We start from the raw sequence: 25,242 nt of genomic DNA, 5'->3' as shown, positions 1-25,242 counted from the left end.
GCGGGGGCGGGAGCGGGGAGGGGGTAGGGGTAAGGGCGGAAGCCTGGCTGGTGGAGGTTTAAATAGGAGGCCCTAGAACAGCGACCCAGCGACAGCTGAGGGGCTGAGAAGGCAGCAGAGGAGAAAAAGGCTGCAGTTGTGACAGCGACAAGGGTCCGAGACTGAACAGGGGTCTGCGAGTGGGTTTCAATCTGATTTGTGGTCTGTGCCGCAGCGCTGATCGAGTCCTGATAGCATCTACGTTGAGAGTTGGTGAGTGTCCTGACGAAGCGGGGTGGACAACACCATCTGGGCTAGGGGGATGAATGGAGACCCAGGTCCAGCTGGGTTACTGGTTGAGGTGTAAAGACCTCTTAGCTGACAGTAGGTTCTGGCAGGTCTTTCATCCTGAGCATCTTTCTTGACTTCAGCGTACTGCCTACTCCCGCGATAGAGCTGTCATCCCCAGTCTTCGTTCCCCAGACGGCGTCCCACACGATGACCCTGAATGGTGGCAGCGGAGTGGGCGGGAGCCGTGGCGGCGCGGGCCGGGAGCGAGACCGCCGTCGAGGCAGCACCCCATGGGGCCCGGCACCCCCACTGCACCGCAGAAGCATGCCGGTGGATGAGCGCGACCTTCAGGCGGCGCTAGCCCCGGACTCCGTGGTAGGGACTGCCACTGGAACTCGAACACAGGGGCAGAGGCTGGATTGGCCCGAAGGCTCTTCAGACTCGCTCAGTTCTGGAGGCAGCGGCTCAGAGGAGAGTGTTTACAAGGTGCTGCTGCTCGGGGCGCCTGGTGTGGGCAAGAGCGCTCTGGCGCGCATCTTTGGTGGTATAGAAGACGGACCTGAAGCAGAAGCAGCAGGTGAGAGAACTGGGCCGTTTAGATAAAGATAGTTGGGAGGCAGTGGAGCTGGACTAAAAGTGGCAAATACTAGGACATTTCAAGGCGTTTTCGAAATCATGTTATTACCGTGTCCAAGATGGAGAAACTGACGGAGTCGAGCCACTTAACTCCCTACTTACTGTCCACCCCCCCCCCCACACACACACCTCTTCCCTACCCACGTGCCAGTCCTTGATAGGGAAGAAGTGTCCAGAATAGAAGAGTAGAGTGCTAGAAATGATTTCTCTGTGGCTTGGAGCAGCACATTCCTTCCTGCCAGGGCTGGCAGAAACAAAATCTGAGGACTTTTCTGGGAGAGGAAAGTTAGGTGGCCAAAGTCTCCAGGGGTTTGTGACAGCTGCTATGCTAACTCCAGCCAATATGACCACACCCACCCTGGCCCGAGGCAGCAGGATCCCTAGACAACCAGTACTTCACTAGTTTGGGGACATAGAGATGGAGGTCATGTCCTCCAGTCCCTAACTCCCAGGGTTGTCATGTTGTTTGGGCATAGCAACCATCTACTAGTGGAGGAGAATTATCAGAGGACTCGGAGAAGAAGCAAGAGGCGTGGTCAGAAGAGGAAGGTGGACACTGGGAACTTTGACAGCCAACTGATAACTTGGCTCTTGGCTTCCTTCCTAGGGCACACATATGACCGTTCTATCACTGTGGATGGAGAGGAGGCATCACTAATGGTCTATGACATTTGGGAACAGGTAGGATGCAGGCTGGGTCCCGGGGAACCAGGGGAAACAAAGCTGGAGAAAGGTCTTGCTGGGAATTACAGGGCTGTGTGTGCCTTTGTGTCCCCTCCAGGATGGGGGCTGCTGGCTGCCTGGCCACTGCATGGCTATGGGGGATGCATACGTCATTGTGTACTCAATCACGGACAAGGGCAGCTTTGAGAAAGCCTCGGAACTCCGGGTCCAGCTGCGGCGGGCCCGGCAGACGGACAACGTGCCCATCATCCTCGTGGGCAACAAGAGTGACCTGGTGCGCTCGCGTGAGGTCTCTGTGGATGGTAAGCAGGCATTGGGTCAGGAAAGGGAGGGAGATCCTGGCTGGGCTGTGGGCCAGTTAGTCTTGGCTCAGCTTCAGTCCCTGGGGATCATCAGTGGCTAAAAATGTTCAGAAAGAAAACTTGGTGTTGGAGGGTGGGGGAGGTGTTGCTGGTCCATCAGGCTCCCAAAGGCCTACCTAAAACAAAAGGGAAGAAAGAACCAGATCTGCTAGGGGAAATGAGACACACATGCACCTCCTCAGCTGCTAGTTGGGTCCATGGCTGACAGGAGATAAGAGCGAGGCTGAAGAGATGGAGGAACATGTAGAGAGAATCAGGAGGTCAGAACCAGATTCCAGGCCCTACCAATCTCAGAGTAAGCCTGGTCCTTCCTCGTCAGGCTTTAGCATCCTCCTCTGTGGCATTCAGTACTGAGTACTTCAAACTCAGTGATCTTGCCCCCACCTCAGTCCATTGGGCTATTTGTTATAGTAGCGAGTCATAAAATGCACAGCTGGCAAACAGTTTTCATTTGCCTTGGTCCATTGTTACAGACTACATTTTAAATGCTGGGCTTTAAATACATGAATGCCTTTTTGTGGGCCACCATAAACTTTGGGGGCATATTCTGCCTATCAAGTGACCCCCAGCAATGTTTAGGGTTCTCAGTACAGAAACTAGGATCTCCATGTCTCTAGGAAGGACCTAGGATTCCTTCTTCTGTTATCCTTGAGTTACAGCTGCCCGATACGGCCAGGGTTTGAGTTTGTATTCTCCCATCATTTACCCACACATGTCTGTCTCCGCCCCACAGAGGGCCGGGCCTGCGCAGTGGTCTTCGACTGCAAGTTCATCGAAACATCAGCCGCGCTGCATCACAATGTCCAGGCCCTGTTCGAGGGTGTCGTGCGCCAGATACGCCTGCGCAGGGACAGCAAAGAGGATAATGCCCGGCGGCAAGCCGGCAATCGGCGACGGGAAAGCCTTGGCAAGAAGGCCAAACGCTTTCTGGGCCGCATCGTAGCTCGAAACAGCCGCAAGATGGCCTTCCGCGCCAAATCCAAGTCCTGCCACGACCTCTCTGTTCTCTAAGGCCCAAAGGCCCTCTTGCTTTAGTGGGCCAGGAGATGGGTGGAGGGGCTGGCCCAGCCAACTGCTCTAGATGTCTCAGAGTTGGCCCACCCTCTGTGTTTCCCAGAACTATCAACTATGCAGCACGCACCCTTGTCTCATGGTCATGGACGGACAGATAGTGCTGACCGGGGAGGCAGCTCCAAATGGCCAGCGAGGGCTGGGCCCATGGAGATGCATGTGCAGGCCCACGTGCATACCAAGCAGCCTGAACCCAGCTCGTGGACAGGACTCTGTCTTTCTCCATGTGGGTGTCTGTGCCCTGGAGGGAGGCTATTCGATATGGTTGCTGTTTGTTTACATGCAGATTTTTGTAATAAAGACTATTTCCTGACAAGCCAGGACTGTTGAGTATGTTTCTTTCATGGTGGCTTCAAGAACAGAAAGAGAAAAAAAAGATTCTGAAATTGAGAGATAAGGTCCTCCTGCCCACGTGACCTAGCATGTGGTTTCTATGGCCCTGGTGGTTGGCCTGGTCATAACCAGTGCAATAGACAGAACAGATGGGAAGCCTATGATAGGTAGGAGGAGAGTTCAAGAAGCAGGAGACAAAATACACCCCCAGGCCATTACCTAGATCCATCTGTACTGGGGCCTTGCATTTTCTAGTTCACTGAAGATTCTATTGCTTCTCCACATGGGAAGGGAAACTGAGGCTGCCCAAGGAAGCACACTTTGCTTTGGATCTCACAGCCTGACAAGATAGTGGGCTCAAGCTCTGCAGCACATATTTCTGCCCTGTCCTTCCTAACAGGGGGAAATCAGCCAAAGTAGGGGCATGGAGGGGAAGACTCCAGAAAGAAGGTGGCTAGTGTTTAAGAGTAGGTGCAGATGGAGGCACACTTGGCCACTGGTGACTTCTCCACTTCCTGGATGATATTATGCTACAGCCTCTGTGAGTGCCTATGCTAACACATTAACTAGTTTGTCTTTGGCAAGGACAGATCTCTACAGCTCTCTCCCTGTCTGGAATGGATATTTTACATTTGTGTAAGAATGTGTCCCTGCGTGCCATCGCTGCCTCCCCACCCATCCAGGCCCTCCTAGAAACTGAGTATATGACTTGCCCTATATTGCTTTTTTTTAAAAAAAACAGAACCTGGGGCCTCATCCATTGTAGGCAAGTTTGCTACCACTTAGCCACATCCTCAGCCAATTCATTTTAAGACAGGGTTTCTCTAAATTGTCCAGGCTGGCTTAGAACTTGCAATCCTCATGTCTTGGCCTCCTCGGTAGCTGAGATTATAGGCCTTCCCATCAGGCCTGCTCTCCTTTAAGACTCTTTCTCTCTCCCTCCTTCCTTCCCTCCCTCTGTGTCTGTTTCTCTTTGTGTGTTATGGCTATGTTTGCATGTGCACAGACTGGTATATATTCGGGAACTAAAGGTGGATGCCAGGGGTCTTCTCCGATCACTTTCCACCGTATTCTTTGAAACAAGGCCTCTCATTGAACCTGTAGCTTAGCAGTTGGATACACTGGCTAACCAGCTACCCCTATGGATCCTCCTATCTCTACTTTCCCAGTGCTGGGCTTACCTTACCTGGCTCTTACATGGGTGCTGAGAAGCTGAACTTGCATCCTTATTCTTTACTGAGTCGTCTCCTCACCTCCCCCTCATCCTTCTTGACACAGGTGACATCATAGGACTTTACCTGGTGTGTGTGTGTGTGTGCGTGTGTGTGTGTGTGTGTGTGTATGTGTGTGTGTGATTTCAGCTACCCTTGACTGGCTATGGTCTGAAAATATGAAAAGGAAAATTGCCAGGAATCAAGAACTCATATTTTTTAAATTGGATGATGATCTGAGTAATGTGATTAAATTCTGAGCCATCATCCAGTTCTGTCTCACCCAGGATATGAATCAGCCCTTGTCGAGAGTGTCCACACTGTGTATGCTACCCACCTGTTAGTCACCTAGGAGACATCTCTGGTGTCAGAGCAGCTCTGGAGCATCATGATGCTAGTCATGTGACAACCTTTATAGGGTAGTGACACTGGCAATGTCTATATGCCAAAGAGAGGCGAGGAAGGGCTTCATTTGAGTGAATAGGCATGTATTGGAAGAAATAGTGTGTGTAGATGGTTTAGTGTTATCCCAGTCCAGGCCTCCACTGGGGGTCTTAGAGTGTATTCCCTGTGGATAAGGAAGATTCCTGAGCATGTTTTCAGAAGCTAGCAAAGCCACTTGCTGATGGGTAGAGAATGGCTAAGTAAGGACTGATAAACAGGTCTGTTCATTTCCAAAGCCAAGAGGCAGCCTGGCGCAAGGGCCCACATGTTTCTTCATTCCACAGACTCTTGGGAGCCCTTGAGACCTAGTTAGAGCCCTGTTGCACCTCACTCAATATCAAGAAGATGCTTGAAGACAGCTCGTCAGGGTGCGTGTTAAAGGGAACCTCTGAGACTCCCCCCCACATCCTCTCCCAGGCAGTGTTAACTGCTCAAAGCTTCTACTGTGCACACACACACACACACACACACACACACACACACACACACACTGAGGCACGGGGCATGTGGAAAGAAAGCTTGCTCTGCCGTGGGAGGGTCCCCAAACTGGAAGATGAACCTAGGCCCTGGGCAAACAGCTTAGCCTCTCTGTACCCCAGGGTATGACAAGGGGACACTTCCCTTTTCAGAATGAGTGGGTGGGACAGCAACAGTATATGCTCGGAGAAGTTCCAGGTGCTGGTTAATAGGCGATCAGTACGTGCAAGACCTCCTTCAACAGCCCCACATAGAACACTAATGTAGACTTTGTGTCTCAGTGATCCTAATACAGACACCCAGCTTGTCCTGGCCCCACTTCCATCCAGAATGCTGACCAGATACACCATGAGAGGTCCTCGGGGGAGACCCCAAAACATGGTCGGAAAGTGAGAGGAGGGAGGCCAGGATCTTCATCCTCTCTATCCTCATCTGAGATTCCCAGCTAACAAGACTTCAGCTGGGTCTGCTTTTCAGGCCTTACGGGGGAGGTGAGGAGGCCCTGGTCAGCCCTGTAATTCCCTCAAAGTCACCTGACAGGCTCTGCCTTCTCTTTTCTGCTTAGAGACATGAGACAGGTCAGAGCCTCATCCTTGTCTGTGTTCACGAGCCAGTGTGAGGGGAGGGGAGCTTCAGCAAACTCTAGGCTTCTGTTCCCATCCACTGGTCTCACTGATGAATGTTTTAGAGCTCCTAACACACACTTGGAGTCATCCGCCCTTTGGATTACGCTCCAGTCCTTCCCTTAGCTCCATGGGCCACTTGGGAACACTTGGGGCAGGACAAGTTTATATCCTACCCAGAGGGACTCCAAAGCTAATAAATAGGAGACAAGCTGGTGCCTTCTGGGCATCAGTAGAGGCAGTTCATGGTATGGAATGGGGAAACCTAATCCAGCCTGTGAGTGTAAGGGCTTTCCTGAAAGAAGGGGTTATTAGTGCATGTTGCTAAAGCATAAGCAGGTACTTACTGTCCTGTTGAAGGGTGAGAAGAGCATTCCAGGCACAAGGAACAATATCTGGAGAGATCTGGCTACAGATGCCACTGCACAGGGGAGAAGTGGGGGCCAAGTCTGAAGCCACACACAAAAAAAAGTCCAAGCCCAGAGGGCCAGCAAGTGCTCATTGGGCTGTGTCAAGGGGGCAGTGACAGACCAAGATCTGCCCACCTCCTAGGGCTGGCAGTCACGGATGCTGAGCAGTCCTGGCTTTCCAAAGTCAATAAGTAACTTGGGGGGACCAGGCGGGGCCGGGCCTGCTGCTATGGGCTTGGTGGCATTTTCCACTCCTGAGCAAGCCTGGCCAGACCACCCACCTGCTCAAGTGTCCACCTTGCCTTGCCACACCTAAGCCCAAGTTGCCAGAGCTCCTGAAGAAGGATCCCTCTCTCCTGGAAACTGGGCCAAGGCAGAGGTTTTGGGCATCAGTAGGTGAGTATCCGAGAGCTCTTGGGTGGGTAGGGCTGAGGTTGGGAGTGGGGCATTACCCTACCCTTCAGATATCTGGGTAAGAATACTCAGGGGTCCATCTTGCAGTCGTGTGTGTGTGTGTGTGTGTGTGTGTGTGTGTGTGTGTGTGTGTGTGTGTGTTAACGCTGCACACTCTTAACTCCCTGCTAAGATCTCCAAAATGTAAGCCAAGGACAGAGTTCCTGCTTTAGGGGCAGTCTGGTATCTGGAGGGTGGCCCTGGGAAGCAGGATAGGCCCCAAAGCCTGAGCCACGAGTCCTCTGCTGCTGAAGGAATTGTCTTGTGCTCAAGTCCTCTGTGACCTTGGTGAGGCCCTGCCTTTCAGGCCTTCCCTGAAGCATGGAACAACTGCAGGGAAGGATAGCTGTCTGTCCAGTTTCTAATTTCTGTGACTGGTGGCCTGCTGAATAATTGCCACTTTTCGAATCTGGGAGCTAATGTGGAAGGGGGGAGGGCAGTGAGGATGTGGCTGGAAGGAGAAAGGGGTTTGGAAGTGAAAGCTTCTATGGCACTGTTTATAAGAGCAAGATCGAAGAAGACAGATGGTTGGGCCTCACTTAGTCTGACCGAGGAATTGAACATTTGCAAAAGAGAACCCCAGGCCATTGCAGGGAGAAGAGGGGACTAGTCCATAGTGAGTTCCCTCTGGCTGTATATACAGGATAGAACCCTTCTTCCTGTCCTTCTTGCCTAGATTCTCATTCCCATGTCCCTCAGGCCTGCCTTGACCATGATCTCTGCCTGGCTGTGGCTACTTTGCCTCCCTGTTACTCAGGTGAGTTGGACCCTGTCTCCTCCTTCAGATCTCAAACCTGGAAGTTAGCACCCTTGTCCTCAGTCACTATAGACACTTGACACTGGCCGTAAGAGTAGTACGGGAGTTGTGGGTTCAAAGTCATAGCTATGGGCCTGCTGTGGAAGCAAGAAGCCGAAGACCAGGGGGTGGACAGACTAAATCTGGTGGGTCAGGGAGAAGGGGCAGCAACGCCCTCTTCCTGCCAGTGTCTAAGGAACAAGGTGAGAATTTCTCCGCAGGTTTTCACCACGGAGGCCCAGCCTGCAGAAAGCCTGCATACGGAAGTCCCTGAAAACTATGGTGGAAATTTCCCTTTTTACATACTCAAGGTGAGCCGGAGTGCAGGGTGGCTTCCCATCACCCCCAATATCATGCTTCTCCTGCCGATCAGTCCAGTTCTCTCTCCTGCTTTGGATCTCCTTTGAGTCTTGCTTCCTAGACAGTGCATGGATTCGTGTAAGCAACGAACAAGATTTTAGTCCCAGAGACGAGCTGAGCTTTGAGTTAAAGAACAGAAAGGGTGGCACGAGGTGTGGCAGCACAGCAGGATGCCTATAATCCTAGCGCTGGAGAGGACGAAGGGTTTGGTGCCAGCCTAGGTCACATCATGAGACCTTGTCTAAAAAGCTAAAGAAACGTTGGAAAGTTCCAGTTTTGGACAGAGGGTGTCAGGGAGCACGAGGGAGTGTCAGGTGCTAGAGGAAAAATTCTCCCTTTGAAGAGTTACTTACCAGATTTGAGATTGCATGCATGTGCCAGCTTCTTCTGAGACTCAGTTTCCCTATATTTAAAATGGAACCTGTAGCTAAAAGTAGTATTCCCCTAGCCCAGTGGTTCTTAACTTTCCTAATGTTGCAACCCTTTATTTAATACTGTCCCACATGTTGTGGTGACTCCCAACCATAAAATGACTTTGCTACTTCATAACTGTGATTTTGCCATTGTTATGGATCACAAGGTAAATATATGACATGCAGGATATTGATATGAACCCCTGTGGAGGTCACAACCCACAGGTTGAGAACCCTGGCCCCTAGTTCTTATGCCTGTTTTCTCCCACCAGCTACCACTACCTGTGGGGAAGGATGAAGGCCAGATTGTCCTATCAGTAGACTCAAGCACAGAAGCTCAAAACACCTTTGCTGTGGATCCAGGTTCTGGCTTTCTGATGACAATGAGGGCCCTGGACTGGGAGGAAAAGGCAGAGTACCAACTACAGGTATGACAAGGTGAGGCACGGGGCAAGCAGGCAAGACGGAGCTGGGGGCCAACTACCCTTCCCTTCCAGGTCACCTTGGAGTCTGAGGACGGACGTGTCTTGTGGGGTCCACAGCTTGTGACTGTGCATGTGAAAGATGAGAATGACCAGGTACCCCAATTCTCCCAAGCCATCTACAGAGCTCAGCTGAGCCAGGGCACCAAGCCTGGTGAGTGACATGGGCAACCGATGTGTGGTGAAGGCAGGTAAACATTGATAAGACATCAGACAGTAAAGAGACAGTTGCCAGTGACAAATCTGCAGGATTCTAGCTCACCCTCCCCCCAAGTTTGTCCCATTCTGTACCCTCCAACTCCATTAATGGTTCCACCTACTTTGGGCCTCATTTGTGAACTGCAATGAAAAACAGGTTCACCTCCAGAACCCTGATAGAGTAATGAGCACAGAAGAAGCTCTGAGAAGAGAGAGGGAGATACAGAAGACCCCCCTGTCTCTACCATCCTTTACAATGTATCCCCACCCCCAGGAGTTCCCTTCCTCTTCCTTGAGGCTTCTGATGGGGATGCACCAGGCACAGCTAACTCGGACCTTCGCTTCCACATTCTGAGCCAGTCCCCACCTCAGCCTTTACCAGATATGTTCCAGCTGGACCCTCAACTAGGGGCTCTGGCCCTTAGCCCTGATGGTAAGCATGAACTCGGTTTGATGGAAGGAGGGTCAGGGAATGCTGGAGAAGGGGCCTCTGAGCTATAAGGGATGAGTGTATTAGAGCTGATATGAAAGAGAAAAGGCATTCTAGGCAGAGGCCAAGGCTGGGTTGTACATTGCAAGCTTAGAGATGGGCTCGATAGAGACCAGATGGGAATGGATGAACGAGCTGTAGTTAAGATGGCGCAGGCATGGTACTAAGATAGATCTATTTCTGGGAGTTTGATTGGAGGTACAAGTTAGGGGTAGAAGAAAAAGTGACTTCTACCTCAACCCAACCAGCCATCTTTGCACTCCTCTAGCCCCCAAACGACCTACATAGCCCGTGTGCCCAACACTTGTTCATCCATATACTTGCCTATCCTATAGACACCCCACCTGGTCAATCCGCAAGTCCCTCAGTCTAACACCTACCTTTCTGCCCTCCTCCCGACCCTGGGCACCCAGCTACCTCACCAGTCCATCAGTCTTTCACTATGGAAGAGAAACTGCCATCTGTCAAGTACTAGTTGGGTGCTCTAATGATGATAAGAGACACAGCTCTGTGGTTAAGAGCACTGGCTGCTCTTACAGGGGCTCTGAGTACGATTCTCAACACCCAGGTGCCATTTCATAATCCATCTGTAACTCTAGTTCCTGGGAATTGGAGGCCCTCTGGCCTTTGCTGGTACCTGGACTTATGCAGACACACATAAACATAAATAAATAAAAAAACATATCTTTTTTTTTTAAAAAAAAAAATCTCTATCTCATCCCTTAGTATTTTTCTTTCTTCTTATCTTCTTGAATCTTGTTTTTGTTGTTGTTGTTTTTCCAGACAAGTTTTTCTTTGTGTAATCCTAGCTTTCCTGGAACTAGCTCTATAGACCTGGCTGGCCTCGAACTCATAGAGGCCACTGACTCCCAAGTGCTGGGGTCAAAGGCATACACTACCACTGGTATATCCCTTTTGAGTCTTTTTTGGGTAAGGTATGAGTCTTTTACAAATATTGTGTATGTATCTATACAGAGAGATAGAGTGGAGGCATATATATTATATACATATATGCATACACACACATACACATATATGTGGTGGTGTGGTATTTTGCATGTGTGTGTGTGTGTGTGTGTGTGTGTGAGAGAGAGAGAGAGAGAGAGAGAGAGAGAGAGAGAGAGAGAGAGAGACAGACATGCATACCTGATGCCTGTAAAGACAGAAGAGGGCTTCAGGTCCCTTAGAACTATATTTGCAGACAGTTGCCAGCTGCCATGTTGTGCTGGGAATAAAGCATGGGTCCCCTGGAAAAGCAATCAATGCTCTTAACTACTGAACCATCTCTCCAGCTCCCTCCCCTCAAAGTCTTTTAAACACCTGTAATACGCTTGGCTTTCTCTCTGGTACTGGCTGAAGATGCTTTGGGCCTTGCTCCCTGGGTCCATGCTCAGCCTGCCTTCTATCCCTTCTAGGAAGCACCAGGCTAGACCATGCCCTTGAAGGGACTTACCAGCTATTGGTACAGGTCAAGGACATGGGTGACCAGCCATCAGGCCACCAGGCTATCGCGACCGTGGAGATCTCCATAGTAGAGAACAGCTGGGCACCCCTAGAGCCTGTTCACCTGGCAGAGAATCTCAGAGTTGCATACCCACACAGCATTGCCCAGGTGAGAAGTGACTGAGTAACCCTGCAGTTAGTGCATCTGGGGCCTGAGTCACATCAGACACTTGGGAGGCATGTCCAGGACTCAACTTGACCCCTATTCCTTCCTTCATGTCCCACTGTAAAGTGGGCAGCAAGGCCTGGGGAGCAAGAATACAGTCCATCACCTGCTGTCCTCTGGCAGCGTGAGTATGTGTTCTGACATCCCCAGCTTGCCTAAGGATTCCTTGAGGAAAACAGCCGCCAACCTTCACTGCCATGGGGATTGTCACCCAAGCCAGAAATGTCTCCGGCCTTTTCTAGCAATGCCTTGGGGTCAGGCCCAGAAAGCAGAAAATAAAATAACTTGGTCACTTAGGCACTTTGGCATGGTCCAGGCTTGGACCAGAGTAAGGTTGTCATAAGTAGCAAACCACGTGCTCTTAGGGTCCAGGCTTCTTGCCTGGGAATCAGTTGGGGAATAAGAGCTGACATAGATCCTTCCTGCCTCTCAGCCCAAAGAGCTTTCGCTTTACATCCTCCGCAGGTGCACTGGAGTGGAGGAGATGTGCATTATCAGCTGGAGAGCCAGCCTCCAGGACCTTTCGATGTGGATACAGAGGGGAGGATCCATGTAACCATGGAGCTGGACCGAGAGGCCCAGGCTGAGGTGAGGTGAGAGGGAAACCCAGGACAGATTGGAGGGTGCTCTGACACATCCCTCACAGATGAGGAAACAAGTGAAGACATCCCAGAAGAGACGGGGCTGGCCATCAGAAGGGACATGAATCTACTCCAGGCTGGAGGTGCTAATCTGAAGCTTCCCACTGCCCACTACAGTACCAGCTCCAAGTCCGAGCTCAGAACTCCCATGGTGAGGACTACGCAGAACCCCTGGAGTTGCAGGTGGTGGTGATGGATGAAAACGACAATGCACCTGTCTGCTCTCCACATGACCCAACGGTCAGCATCCCTGAGCTCAGCCCCCCAGGTGGGTTATGGGCCTTGTCAGGAGTAAGGAAGGGTAGAGGTCCTAGAAAACATCCATCTTGATTCTTTGGGGGTAGGTCTAGCTTCAGAATTCTATATCAAAGTCAAATACCACAGACACACACACACACACATATACGCACACCACACACCATACACCACACGCACACCACACACCAAACACACACAAACACATGCACATACACCATATGTGCACACATACACACCACACACACACACACACACACACACACACACACCAGGAAGTGGGTGGGGATATTGTCTTACAGGAACTGAAGTAGCCAGGCTCTCAGCAGAGGATTTGGATGCCCCCGGATCACCCAATTCCCACATTGTGTATCAGTTGTTGAGCCCTGAGACTAAGGATGGGGCTGAAAACAAAGCCTTCGAGTTAGATCCGACCTCAGGCAGTGTAACGCTGGGAACTGCCCCACTCCACGCTGGCCAGAATATCCTACTTCAGGTGCTGGCTGTTGACTTAGCAGGATCAGAGGGTGGTAAGTACCCTGATGGCTGGTGACCTTGGCCCTTGCCCCTCTGCTCCTACTGGGACCTCACCAACAATCTCTCCCCTCTAACAGGCCTCAGCAGCACATGTGAGGTGGCAGTCATGGTCACAGATATCAACAACCACGCCCCCGAGTTTATCAATCCCCAGGTAAGCTGAAGCCGAGGTGTGGAGATCATTGGAAGGACGCTGGTGGCATTTACCAAGCACCTCCATCTTTCCAGATTGGGCCTGTAATTCTTCCTGAGGATGTAAAGCCCAGGGCTCTGGTGGCCACACTCTTGGCCACTGATGCCGACCTTGAGCCTGCCTTCCGCCTTATGGACTTTGCCATTGAAGAAGGAGACCCAGAAGGGATCTTTGACCTGTCCTGGGAGCCAGACTCTAACCATGTCCAACTCAGACTCCGGAAGGTTAGGATGCGGTCAGGTGGGGAAGGGTCACAAGTGCGCCACCCTGACCTGCACAGTGACCCAGAACTCAATTGTTTCAGAACCTCAGCTACGAGGCAGCTCCTGATCACAAAGTGGTGGTGGTAGTGCGGAATGTAGAGGAACTGGTGGGTCCGGGCCCGGGCCCTGCAGCCACGGCCACGGTGACTATACTGGTGGAGAGGGTGATACCACCCCTCAGGTTGGACCAGGAGAGCTATGAGACCAGCATCCCAGTCAGCACCCCAGCTGGATCCCTCCTACTGACCATTCAGCCCTCAGACCCCATGAGCAGAGCCCTCAGGTGAGCCAAAAGCCCTGCCATTTGCCTAGCCTGGACTTTCCATGCATCCCAAGGGTGACTTCAACACCCCCAGAGAAACTCATTTTACCTATGGCCTAAAGTATTCCTCAAGTGATTACTAATGCCAAGAGGGTTCTGACTCCTGGAGGGTCAGCACTGGATGGAGTAGGCAGGCATGGGAGTGCCACTTAGTCCTCCTTAAGGGAGTACCACCAACCAGACTCAAACTCTACCTGGGTCTTTGCCCTCCAGACTTCTTGGCAGGATGCTCTGGAACTAGTGAAGTTGACCCACATGCCACCCTCCACCCACAGGTTCTGATAATCCTCCCCACCCTACCACCAACAAATTCTAAAACTGGGCAGCTGGACTCACCAGCACTGGTGGGTGTTGTCCCTGAATTACAGAAAGGATACAGGGCTTGAGCTGTACCACCCTGGGGGTGTCTGAGCAGCACCGTGAATATTGTTCCCGTGCCTCCCCAAACACGCCTTCTTCTTTGGGCCTCAGGTTCTCCCTGGTCAATGACTCAGAGGGCTGGCTCTGCATCAAGGAGGTATCTGGGGAGGTACACACAGCCCAGTCCCTGCAGGGTGCCCAGCCTGGAGACACATACACAGTGCTTGTGGAGGCCCAAGACACAGGTATGATCACACAGCAATGGAGTCTTCTCAAGGGACTGCAACTCCACTGGAAACGTTTACATGAAAACCATCCTTCCAGTTGACCCTGTCCCTTGGGTTTCTCAGGCTATCAACTGCAGGGACAGATAAGTTAATGGGCACTAGACCAGGAAGGTAGAAGGAGGGCCAGGAGGTATATTTGAGGCATGAATGCTAAGAGATGGGCCAAGTGGAACACTGGATCCAGATGAGGGGGACTGTGGACGGCACCTTAGCAGGATAAACAGCTAGCCCTGGGAAGGCAAGTGAGGAAGGGTACATCAGAAGTCCCATGGAAGTCATGGGGATGCACTCCTCAGTAGCCAGGGCATGTCTGGGTGGTAGCATCAACAGTGAGACAGATTTAGCATCCAGAAAGATACAGGTGACCCTGATAGTTGTTCACATGGCTCAAGGATGTAGGACGTGATGCAAAAGAGACTGGGTGGAAAGGAGAGGTGGGGTGCAAGAGTATGAAGGGAAGCAGTAGAGTAAGACAGATGGGCTGTATGGGGTGCGTGGAGACCAGCCCAGGTTCTCAGGGGTTTACCCTCACCTCCTATAATGCAGACGAGCCAGGTCTGAGCACTTCTGCCACCGTTGTGGTCCACTTCCTGAAGGCCTCTCCTGTCCCAGCATTGACTCTAGCCTCTGGGCCCAGCCGACACCTCTGTACACCCCGCCAAGACTACGGTGTGGTTGTGAGCGGAGTCAGTGAGGACCCTGACCTGGCCAACAGGATAGGGCCTTACAGCTTTGCTCTTGGTCCCAACCCCACTGTGCAGCGGGATTGGAGACTCCAGCGTCTCAATGGTATGTAGCAGGGGACGGGAGTGAGGCTGTGAAGGGCAAATCCACTTGGATGTGAGATGGGGTAGGGTTGGGATTAAGGGAGCAGTTTGGGCGGAGCCTGTCCAGGCTAGTGACCTTAATCACTTTCTGCAACCCCACAGATTCTCATGCCTACCTCACCTTGGCATTGCATTGGGTAGAGCCTGGTGAATACACGGTACCTGTGGTTGTCCACCATGAGACCCATATGTGGCAACTCCAGGTCGAAGGTGAGGTTGGGGCTTGGATGTAGCCAAAGTTGGCATGTTTGTTTAATTTCTGTGGGAGCCATCAGGATTCGGGGTGGGGGTGGCAGGGAGAGCCTAGGTATAAACAATGCACTCACACGTAGATAACACACTCTTATGCATATGCTTATCTGGGCTGAACAACTATCCTGCCACACACAGAGGAATAATTACCTTCACACACACTCACACACACACACACACACACACACACACACACACCTACATAAGTGTGCACAGAAACATGTGTCTTAGTCAGGGTTTCTATCCCAGCACAAACACCATGACCAAGAAGCAAGTTGGGGAGGAAAGAGTTTATTCAGCTTACACTTCCACATTGCTGTTCTTCACCAAAGGAAGTCAGGACTGGAACTCAAGCAGGTCAGGAAGCAGGAGCTGATGCAGAGGCCATGGAGGGATGTTACTTACTGACTTGCTTCTCCTGGCTTGCTTAGCTTGCTTTCTTACAGAACCCAAGACTACCAGCCCAGGGACGGCACCACCCACAAGGGGCCCTCCCCGCTTCATCACTAATTGAGAAAATGCCTTACAGCTGAATCTGACAGAGGCATTTCCTCAAGGGAGGCTCCTTTCTCTGTGATAACTCCAACTTGTGTCAAGTTGACACACAAAACTAGCCAGAACAATATGTATCAGCCAGTTTTCCAGACAGGAGGTTCTGAGCTGCTGGGAGCCTTCGCTAACACCCTCATCTTCTTTCACCACCCCAGTGATTGTGTGTCGCTGCAATGTGGAGGGTCAATGCATGCGCAAGGTGGGTCGCATGAAGGGAATGCCCACGAAGCTGTCAGCGATGGGTGTCCTCTTGGGCACCCTGGCAGCGATAGGTAATGGAGGTTTTATGTCTTTATTCTGACAAATTTGCTCTTTGATGATTATTTTCTTCGCTGGTTCTAGTACAAGACTGTAAAGTGTCTCTCCCTTGGAAGTCCATGTGAGCAGCTCACTGGCTCTCCCATGAACTCCCCAATCTGACCCCAGAGAAATTGTGTGTGAGAGAGAGAGGAGGGGGAGACAACTGGGCCTTTACCTCTTTGACCAGACTTTTAAATATATATATTTAAATATATGTGTACATTTACATATATGTACATATTATATATAATATAATACATATTAGATAATGCATATTAGATAATACATTATATATATATATATATTTTAAATAGTGTGTTACTAAGTTGCCCCCAGCTGGCCTAGAACTCACTGTAGCCTAGGCAGGCCTTGAATTTAGCATATATATATATATATATATATATATGTATATATGTGTATATATATAGAAAGAACATTTACATACATGTACATATTACATTATATTTACATATATGTATATTATATAATGTAATATAATACATATTATATATAATACATATTAGATAATACATTATATATACATTTATATATATATATATATATTTTAAACAGTGTGTCACTAAGTTGCCCCCAGTTGGCCTAGAACTCACTGTACCCTAGGCAGGCCTTGAATTTAGCATATATATATATATATGTGTGTGTGTGTGTGTGTGTGTGTGTGTACACATATATAGAGAGAGTACATTTACATATATGTACATATTATATATAATGTAATATAATACATATTATATATAATGCATATTAGATAATACATTATATATATATATATATATATATTTTTTTTTTTTTTTTAAACAGTGTGTCACTAAGTTGCCCCCAGCTGGCCTAGAACTCACTATAGCCTAGGCAGGCCTTGAATTTAGCATCTTTCTGCCTCAGCCTCCTGAGGGGGGTTTGGGAGGCTGGGATATCCTTTGATCTCGGTGAGGTAAGAACAGAACAGATTCCATCAGACACTAAGATTCATAACCAGCCCAGCTTGGGGACACTGTCTAGAAAATGTCATGTAAAGCCAACAACACTGTCGAGAGGTTTGGTGAGGTGCCCTTCTGGTCATCCCTTCTAAGGGCTTACCCACTCTTCTCATACCACAGGCTTCATTCTCATTCTTGTCTTCACGCACCTGGCCCTGGCAAGGAAGGACCTGGATCAGACAGCAGACAGTGTTCCCCTCAAAGCATCAGTGTGAGTGATCCAAGCAGCCCCAGCTGGAAGGTCGGCCCCAGCTCCTTCTGAACTCACCGAGAAAGGGCCCAGTACCCGACCAAGCACTGGGGACCAAGACAGAGTAAAAGCCCTTCACCTTGTTGGAGTGAAGACACTTGTCACCAGGCATGTCCCCAAAGCCTTAGCACCTACTTTATAGGATGACCATGGGAATACTCCAAATGGCAGCTCTTTGTCCAATAATAAAGGCTCAGAGAGCTAGATTGGACCCTGTAAAGAATGTGTCTGCACTGTGTCTGCACATCCATGTGCGCATATGTGAGCACATCCGCCCCTCCATGCACACCCCGTCTCCTGCTATACAAAATAGGTCAGCAGGATGGGTAGGGTCCCTTGTGAGGAAAGACACAAGGACATCATCTGTTGGTAAGAACCTGGGGTCAATGTAATGAGGGTCTCCAAGAGACTAGCGACCACAAACCCTAGGGGAACTATAAAGGAAAGACAAGGGAATGTCTTTTCAGGAGGCATTCCGAGTGTTCAGGACATCTCTGCGTTATGAGAGCACACTATCTTGTGAACGTGTAGCCTTCATTTATGTGTGCGCATGCTCAGACCGTCATTCATGTGTGCGCATGCTCAGACCTCCATTCACGTATGCACACGCTCAGATCTCTGTGAGTGAGCCACCTTCATTCAGGACGGGCAGAGGTCTCTTAGCCTCAGGAAGAATGCTGAGGGCCCCTTCAGGCAGGGACAGGAGAGCTGAAGCTGAGAACGATTCCTTCTGTCCTACTGCAGGCTCTGCACCCCTCTGGGTCTCACCCACAGGAGCACATGGGCACGTGAATGGAAATTTGGGGGAGGGTGTCGCTCACATAGACACTTTTGGGGTGAACCAGGAGGCTGCAATGGTTTACCCCAGGGCTGCCTCCAGCCCCAGGTGAACCCTGCCTCTTGCCCAGGATTAAGAGATGTCCCCAGTGGCCTAACCAACACCTCCAGACTAATCTATGACCCCCATTTCTAAACTGACCCAAGGTAGTCCACATGCACCCCCCCCCCCTTCCTAATGATCCCTGGGGAGCTAGGGAGAAACTTGCTGTCCTAGGTACCAAGGATTGATGGTGATAAATCATGGGGAGGAGAGAAAACAGCACCGGTGGGGCCCAGCCCTATTTTTAGGAGATAATCTCTCTGGTGCTGGCAGTTGCTATGAGATAGGAGCCAAGCCCAGGCAAGAAGACAGGGCAGGCATCCTGGCCAGCCTGGAGGAGAGTCTGAAGATGAACTCTAAAGTCACTCTGGACTCAGGATCCAACACCTCACACACTGACACGGGGGATTCCACGGGCCACCCCAGCCCAAGCAGGGCCTTCCCCACCCAGCTACCCCCCCACTCTGTTCTCTAATTAATTGACACCCACTCAGAAGTCTTCAGCACACAAAAGGTCCTTTTGGAAGTAATATTGCCTCTTATCTCTCAGCCTGCTAGGACTAGATTTTTGGACCCATCTTCAGGTAAATGATCTCAAAGGTTGGAGAGGTTAAGAAACCTGATATCTGGTAGAACCAAGAGTGCAAGACACACCTTTGGGGCTGAGGTCTTTGTGGCCCCTTAGAGAAGTGTCCTCATCCTTCAACTGGTCTCTGCTTCCCCCAGCAGTACCTTAGAGATCACTCAACCAGTTCCTTCTGATAAAACTGGGAAGCTAGACTGAAAAGAAGCGGGCTCCTGCAGCATGCAGGCTGGAATCTTCCCGTTCACTGGCCTCTTGTTATGGATGTATCTGAGCTGGTGGGTGAGCATAGAGATGGGCGGACAGGGATGAGTAGTTAAATGGATTGGTGGATAGATGGATGGTGGGTTGGTGAGTAGATAGGTGGGAAACCAGCAAAGAAAAGGATGAATGATGAGAACTCAGAGCCAATGGAGACATCTGTCCCGACTGGAAAACTCCTTCATAGAACTTCCAGGATCAGGTAGAGCGTGACCACTATAGTCTCAAAAGGTTCAGACTCTCTGATCATCTGTAGACACAAAACCTTTCTGTTACACATAGCTCGACTCTCAACAAGAAGGGAGGGTCACACCATGCCTGACTCACAGGAGAAAAACCACATAGGGAGAGAGTTGGCAAAGGCCTAAAAGGATTCCTATTAGTGACATCACACAGCTGGCAGAGTCCACGCTGCACCATAGTAAGACAAGGTGTGCACATGGGGGGGGGGTGTCATCAGTATGAGTAGAAGAACCTGCTACCATGCCTGGCTCATCCTTGCTTGTGTGTCTCCAGACAAATCACTTCCTCCTCCTGAGCCTCAGTTTACCAGTTTATAAAATGAGGTTTCAGAGAGAACTACATTACGTAATTTCAAAGCACATTTGGCAGAGCCAGGCCTGCTGTAGAAGCCTGGCTTTCCCAAGATCAACACAAATGTCTGCGGCCCCACAGTCACAGTCCCTAGAGGCACTCTCGGCCCAAGCTTTGGAGAAGTATGGAGAGAGAGCCAGATCCAGCACTCATTGGCATGTGGGGGGGTCACTGGTGTGAGCTCTCTCTAGTTCTGTGATGTGTGGGGTGTCACAGAGTTCTCACTGGGCTGGGGAGGGTCGGGTCTATGCAGCAGGGGGCTAAGCTCCCAGCTCTCCCAGGCCCCTTTCAGAGGGGCCAGATCAAAGGGAGCCCCCGCACTGAGGCCCAGGAGGCGGGCTTGAAAAGAATGTAAACATGGAGATATTTTTAAACTTTTTCCAGCCTCGGCGATAGAGCTCTTGAAGCTAGAGGCCCCAAGGTCAATCCAAACCTCACCCCCAAAGAATGAAACAATCTTGGGACCCCAGAGACTTATATACATCTGTACCTACCCCAGGGCTCTAGCTCAGGCCTCATGGAAGAAGGTTCTCCACATAATCTCACTTCCAGACCATGCTGCTACTGTGGGAAGATGGTTCTAGTTTGTACTGTGGGAACCTCAGAGGGGTGGCGGCATCCCAAGAATACAGGAGTGGTGGGGGGCCACCTGCAGGGCTAGTGTTGGGAGACTGAGCTCGGGACCCTTTGGTAGCCCTGCCACTCTATCAAGGCACATGGCGTGTGTGAACCTGTGAGTGTGTAAATGTGAGTGTGTTTTTCTGTGTGTGGTTCGAGAATGTGTATAAGTAAGCAAGAAACCCATATCTTTCTTTTTTTAAAAGATTTATTTGTTTATTTTATGTATATGAGTACACACTATAGCTGTACAGAGAGTTGTAAACCCTCATCTGGTTGTTGGGAAATTGGACCTCTGCTCACTCCAGTCAACCCTGCTCACTCCGATCGACCCAGCTTGCTCAGTTCCTGCTTGCTCCAGCCCAAAGATTTATTATTATAAATAAGTACACTGTAGCTGTCTTCAGATGCACCAGAAAAGGGCATCAGATCTCATTACAGGTGGTTGTGAGTCACCATGTGGTTGCTAGAATTTGAACTCAGGACCTTCAGAAGAGCAGTCAGTGCTCTTACCTGCTGAGCCATCTCGACAGCCCAAGAAACCCCTATCTTATCCCTTCTCTTTCCTTAGCATCCCCAGCTGCCTCCCTGGAGCCTTGGGGGTTGGCGGATAACTTGAAGGACAGAAGGCAGGCGGGAGAGTCCAGAGGGAAGGGTCATCTGAGGATGAGGTGATGAACACAGCAAGAGACTGGGGAAGAGATGTAGAGTGGGACAGGTTGCTGGTCTGTGCAGTGAGTCTAGCTGAGAGAGTTATAGAGACTACTGATGAGAGGACTTGGGGACTCAGATGTCTTAATTACGATCAGGTGTCACGGTGACTCAGAAAGGGGGAACAAGGCTTCCTGGATCTCCCCCATTTCCATGTCCCAGCTATAGTGACCATGGGTTCCATGACTCAGAGTCACGTGGTCCTTACATTCTTGCAGGAATGTCACAGGAGAACCATGCGGAGGTAACAAGATGACCTCCATCTTTACCCTATGATCATGAATGAGCAACTCCTCCATATGGGGACACAGGGATCCTAGACTGAATCCCCACTGGCTAGAGCGGGAACTGTCAAACACATTCGGAAGCTAGGCAGAGTCTTCATTAAAAGGGACCCTAGCCCAAGGAGATGACCGGGCTAGTGGTCACTCAGACCTTATAAAATGCTGTCTGGAGACAGACAGCATCCAGCTGTAGGGCACACAGCTCCCCTGTGGAGGCTGAGGCTGAGGCTTTGACCGCCTGATCCTTCTCTAGAGCTGCAGGAGCTGAGACCGAAGCCAGCAGCACATGTGGAGACTGGGCACAGGGCAACTGGCAGCTGGGTGGGGTTGGCACTGGTGATGAAGGGACTGAAAACTTCTGTTAAGAGCACAGCCTGGTGAGGAGATGCCCTGTGTGTACCCTCACCAAACTGTGCTATTCTTATTCACTTGGTGATGGCAGCAGGGACAGAGATAGCGACCAGTGAGAGAGAGAGTCATGAGCACAGGCCCCTTATCTGACACGTTCCCTGGAAACTTGGCAGGGGCAGCTGGGCTCTGGAGGCCTAGGCAGAGGGGGATCAGGTGGTCACAGACTGGATGGGGGTTGGGTTCTCTGCAGGAGCTGCCTCTCCTACAGCAGGGCAAGGTCTTCTCCTAACAGACTGGGGTTTTCCAGTGGGATTTGTTTCTGTGTAATCTTCATTCCATACCCATCTAACCCAGAGCAAAGCCTCCCTTTGTCCTCACCACAGAGACTTTGCCTCTTCAGAGGACAGGTTTTCTAGCTCAGTGAGGGGATTGCCTCCAGAGAACAGCTCCGGCCTGGGTGCCATGGTCTCGCCTGCTTCCTAGCTGTGAGACCTTCCTAAGGAGAGGCATTTGAGTTTGGGGTGAGGGCGGGCATTGTTTGTTTATTTGTTGAGACAGGGTCTCATCTATTCCAGGTTGGTCTCAAATTCTCAATGATGTAGAGAATGAAGACCTGGAATTTCTAATGTTCCTTCTTCTATCTTCTAAAAGTTGGGATTACAGGTCTGTGTTACCATGCCTAATTTATTCAGTGCTGGGGACGGAACCCAGGGCTACCTGTATGGTGGGCAAACACTCACCAACAAAGATATATCTCTTTGAGTCTGAGTTTCAGCTTGCTCGTCCCTTTACCAGGTTGCTATGTGGATGGCAGGATCAAACAATTGGGAAGGAAGGTTAAATGTACAACTTGTATAGGTGCGCACGTGTGTGTGTGTGTGTGTGTGTGTGTGTGTGTGTGTGTGTAAGTGCACACGCGTGTGTGCGTGGATGTGCATGTGCGTGTGTGTACATGCATATGTGCTCATGTGTGTGGACTGGGATAGAGAGAGGAAGTCATATGGGCCCCCACCTTTGGAGACTCCCACCCATGGATTTTCCATTGGCACGTCGGCACCCTCTCCCCCAAAATAGGCTCTGCAAGCTGAGGGCGACAGTGCCCAGACTGAGGGGGCTTTTTTTAGCCGCCCTTTGGTTGTCAGCTCTTGAGCAGCTGCTATTTCCAGCCCCAACGCCTAGGGGAGTAGGGCCAAGTGGACTGAGGCTCACTCCATGAGCCTGGCTGGCTCTCTGACAGTATCCCCAGGGGCCCAGCCCTGCTGTTGATACCCTGCCCTGCAGCAAGATGTTTGGGGCAGAGGGCTCAGTATCCACCTCCAGAGAGCTGCAGATATTGCAAAACCCAGTTACATTTACGGAGTTCATCCCAAGGACCACGCCCATTCTCCACCCAGAGAAGAATACCTGTGGGGCTCACTGAGATAGTACAAAGGGGTGGACACCTAGTTGGCTTTAAATGAGGTGTTGGTGGGCAGCTACTAGTATTGTTGTTACTATAGCTATAGCCACACTAGTTTTTGTTATTATGGTAACTTTCTAATAGTCAAGTTTTCTTCCAGTGTTTTGTTTGTTTTTGTTTTTGTGATAGGAGAGGCTTGCTTTCTCTGGGGTTTTGAACCCTTAGTCTCCGAACAATGTGATTCAGGATTCCAGCCATCTACCATCATGCCCAGCTTCCTTGTGGTCTTTCTGTCAACATCTATTCTTGATGGGCTTAGGACATACTTCCTTCTTTGTAGATATGTACACATCTATTAGTAGTAAGGAGCCCCCACGGGGCACCCTTCATGTCTATGAGCTACCCATTCTCTATGAATACTTTTGGGGTCCATAACTCATAGGTTATGAAGCATCTGACCTTTTGGGGTTCATTTGAGTATGCTCACGACTTCTGTTACCTCCTCTAATACCATCAGACACTGCCCCCAAAGCATCCCAACACCCTAACTTCTGAAAGTCAGGTTCTAAATGCTCAATCTCCAAATGGCCTTCGGATCATAGCATCTTCTAACTAGACTAAAGGGGAGGAAAACTACACAGAAGAATGTCCAACTGTTTGAGTGCATAAGACATTGGACATCAAAAACAAGTAATGATGCCCTGGGATCTCTGGCCATGGTATGCATGGACATAGAGGTATAGAGTGTGTTGGGATAATAGTCTGTAAGGATTCTGGGAAGGGGTTAGGGCAGGAAAAGAAAAGTAGTGTGGCTGAGCCAGGCCTTTCCCTTCCAGTCGGGGTCATTTCCCAGTAGGGCAGCGAGATCACTTGGGGCTAAGGCCACATGATCCAGTATGTCCCAAGTGGTTACTGCACAAGGTGAGACTTCCTTGTTACCCGAAGGATAAAAATAAGTCCCAGGTGATGGCCTGCAATCCATGCCCAGAACCACCAGGGTATTTTGGTGACAGGCACCAGGCCAGGCTAGGACCTTGGTCAAGAAGCCCTGGGCTGGAAGTGGCATCCTCAGCTTGTGGGCACACTGCCCTTTGGGGACTTCTAAGTAGGAATGGGAGAGTGGCACCATGTGCCATCAGTAGGTAGGGGCTCTAACCCTGGTGCATGGCTTCAGTTACATGGCTTCAGCCAAGCCATATGGCATCTCAGAGCTCCCACTTCCTTCTCAAACAACACAAAGTCCCAACCAACCCCTGCTTTTAGAATGGCTGAAAGAATTAGTGAGGTCAACAGGCAGCACTGTAGAAGTATCAGTCCAGAGCCCAGGGCTCAGAGACAGCTGGACTAGCCCAGGAACAGAAAGGGCCCCACTCCTTCACTTCTGAAGGAGTGGGAGCCAGGCACAAAGCATACTGCTAAAAGTGCTTGTGGTGATTTTCCAGGAACAACTTCATCCAACCGGAGAATTCTGTTCCCAACCCTGCTGCCCGAAACCCAGGCTAAGGAAACCCTCCAGTCCGTTCTGGTTCTGCCCAGCTTTGGCTCCTCGCCTGCTAAGCCCAGGTTAAGGTGCCTCATGCCATATTCTCTAGCTTTGTATGATGGAGCCTGAGAGGCTCAAAGCTGCTGACGGCCCCTGAAGGACCTGGCACAGATTAGTACTGAGTAAGGCATAGAACAGCACTGACCACACACCGTTGGTCATCAGATGTCATTACGGATGGTTGTGAGCCACCATGTGGTTGCTGGGATTTGAACTCAGGACCTCAGGAAGTGCAGTCAGTGCTCTTAACCACTGAGCCGTCTCTCCAGCCCTCTGGTTACCTTCCTCAATACCTTAATCCTGAGCTAAGTCAAGTACCAGCTGTCCCCAAGTCTGCATCCAGCATGCCAGTTTATCAATGCTCATCTGAAGCCAGGGCTTGTGTCTAGGAACAATTCTAGTACACGCTGAGTGAAGGAAAAGGGGGGAAGGCTGTGATGTTATAGGGTTCTGAAGATAGTGTGTCTGAAGATAGCTACAGTGTACATACATAAAATAAATAAATAAATAAATCTTATTAAAAGAGAGAGAAAGAGAGAAAGGTAACTGGAGAGGGAAGGGTAGGCAAACAAGCTAGGAACTCTCTCAGAGAAGCTCAA

The 25,242-nt window shown here is 50.4% G+C and overlaps 2 protein-coding genes across 7 annotated transcripts; both read left to right on the top strand.

The window, feature by feature from the left end:
- The first annotated feature begins 60 nt into the window (after nt 1-60).
- On the top strand, nt 61-3,343 carry Rrad (RRAD, Ras related glycolysis inhibitor and calcium channel regulator). Of its 2 annotated transcripts, none has more exons than XM_031337093.1 (5): nt 61-252; nt 411-847; nt 1,514-1,587; nt 1,688-1,892; nt 2,686-3,343. In XM_031337093.1, the coding sequence occupies exons 2-5, from the start codon at nt 478-480 to the stop codon at nt 2,961-2,963; spliced, it is 927 nt and encodes a 308-aa protein (XP_031192953.1). In that variant the 5' UTR covers nt 61-252; nt 411-477; the 3' UTR covers nt 2,964-3,343. The 2 variants fall into 2 exon arrangements, with proteins under 2 accessions (XP_031192953.1, XP_031192955.1); XM_031337095.1 differs by having other exon boundaries at nt 218-252; nt 463-847.
- A 3,327-nt stretch (nt 3,344-6,670) lies between these two features.
- On the top strand, nt 6,671-17,639 carry Cdh16 (cadherin 16). 5 transcript variants are annotated; one of them, XM_031337088.1, is made up of 18 exons: nt 6,671-6,917; nt 7,674-7,731; nt 7,992-8,081; nt 8,816-8,971; nt 9,041-9,179; nt 9,498-9,656; nt 11,129-11,325; nt 11,848-11,970; nt 12,141-12,291; nt 12,581-12,808; nt 12,893-12,969; nt 13,044-13,232; nt 13,313-13,554; nt 14,065-14,198; nt 14,787-15,029; nt 15,170-15,277; nt 16,027-16,143; nt 17,290-17,639. In XM_031337088.1, the coding sequence occupies exons 2-18, from the start codon at nt 7,687-7,689 to the stop codon at nt 17,382-17,384; spliced, it is 2,493 nt and encodes an 830-aa protein (XP_031192948.1). In that variant the 5' UTR covers nt 6,671-6,917; nt 7,674-7,686; the 3' UTR covers nt 17,385-17,639. The 5 variants fall into 5 exon arrangements, with proteins under 5 accessions (XP_031192948.1, XP_031192950.1, XP_031192951.1 ...); XM_031337090.1 differs by lacking the exon at nt 7,992-8,081; XM_031337091.1 differs by lacking the exon at nt 6,671-6,917 and having other exon boundaries at nt 7,687-7,731; nt 14,904-15,029; nt 17,290-17,578.
- Nucleotides 17,640-25,242: the final 7,603 nt, after the last annotated feature.

Source organism: Mastomys coucha, unplaced genomic scaffold (genome assembly GCF_008632895.1).
Source record: "Mastomys coucha isolate ucsf_1 unplaced genomic scaffold, UCSF_Mcou_1 pScaffold22, whole genome shotgun sequence".
Classification (NCBI taxonomy): domain Eukaryota; kingdom Metazoa; phylum Chordata; class Mammalia; order Rodentia; family Muridae; genus Mastomys; species Mastomys coucha.
Note: the sequence above shows the minus strand (reverse complement) of the source record. Positions and strands in the feature narration are given on the sequence as shown.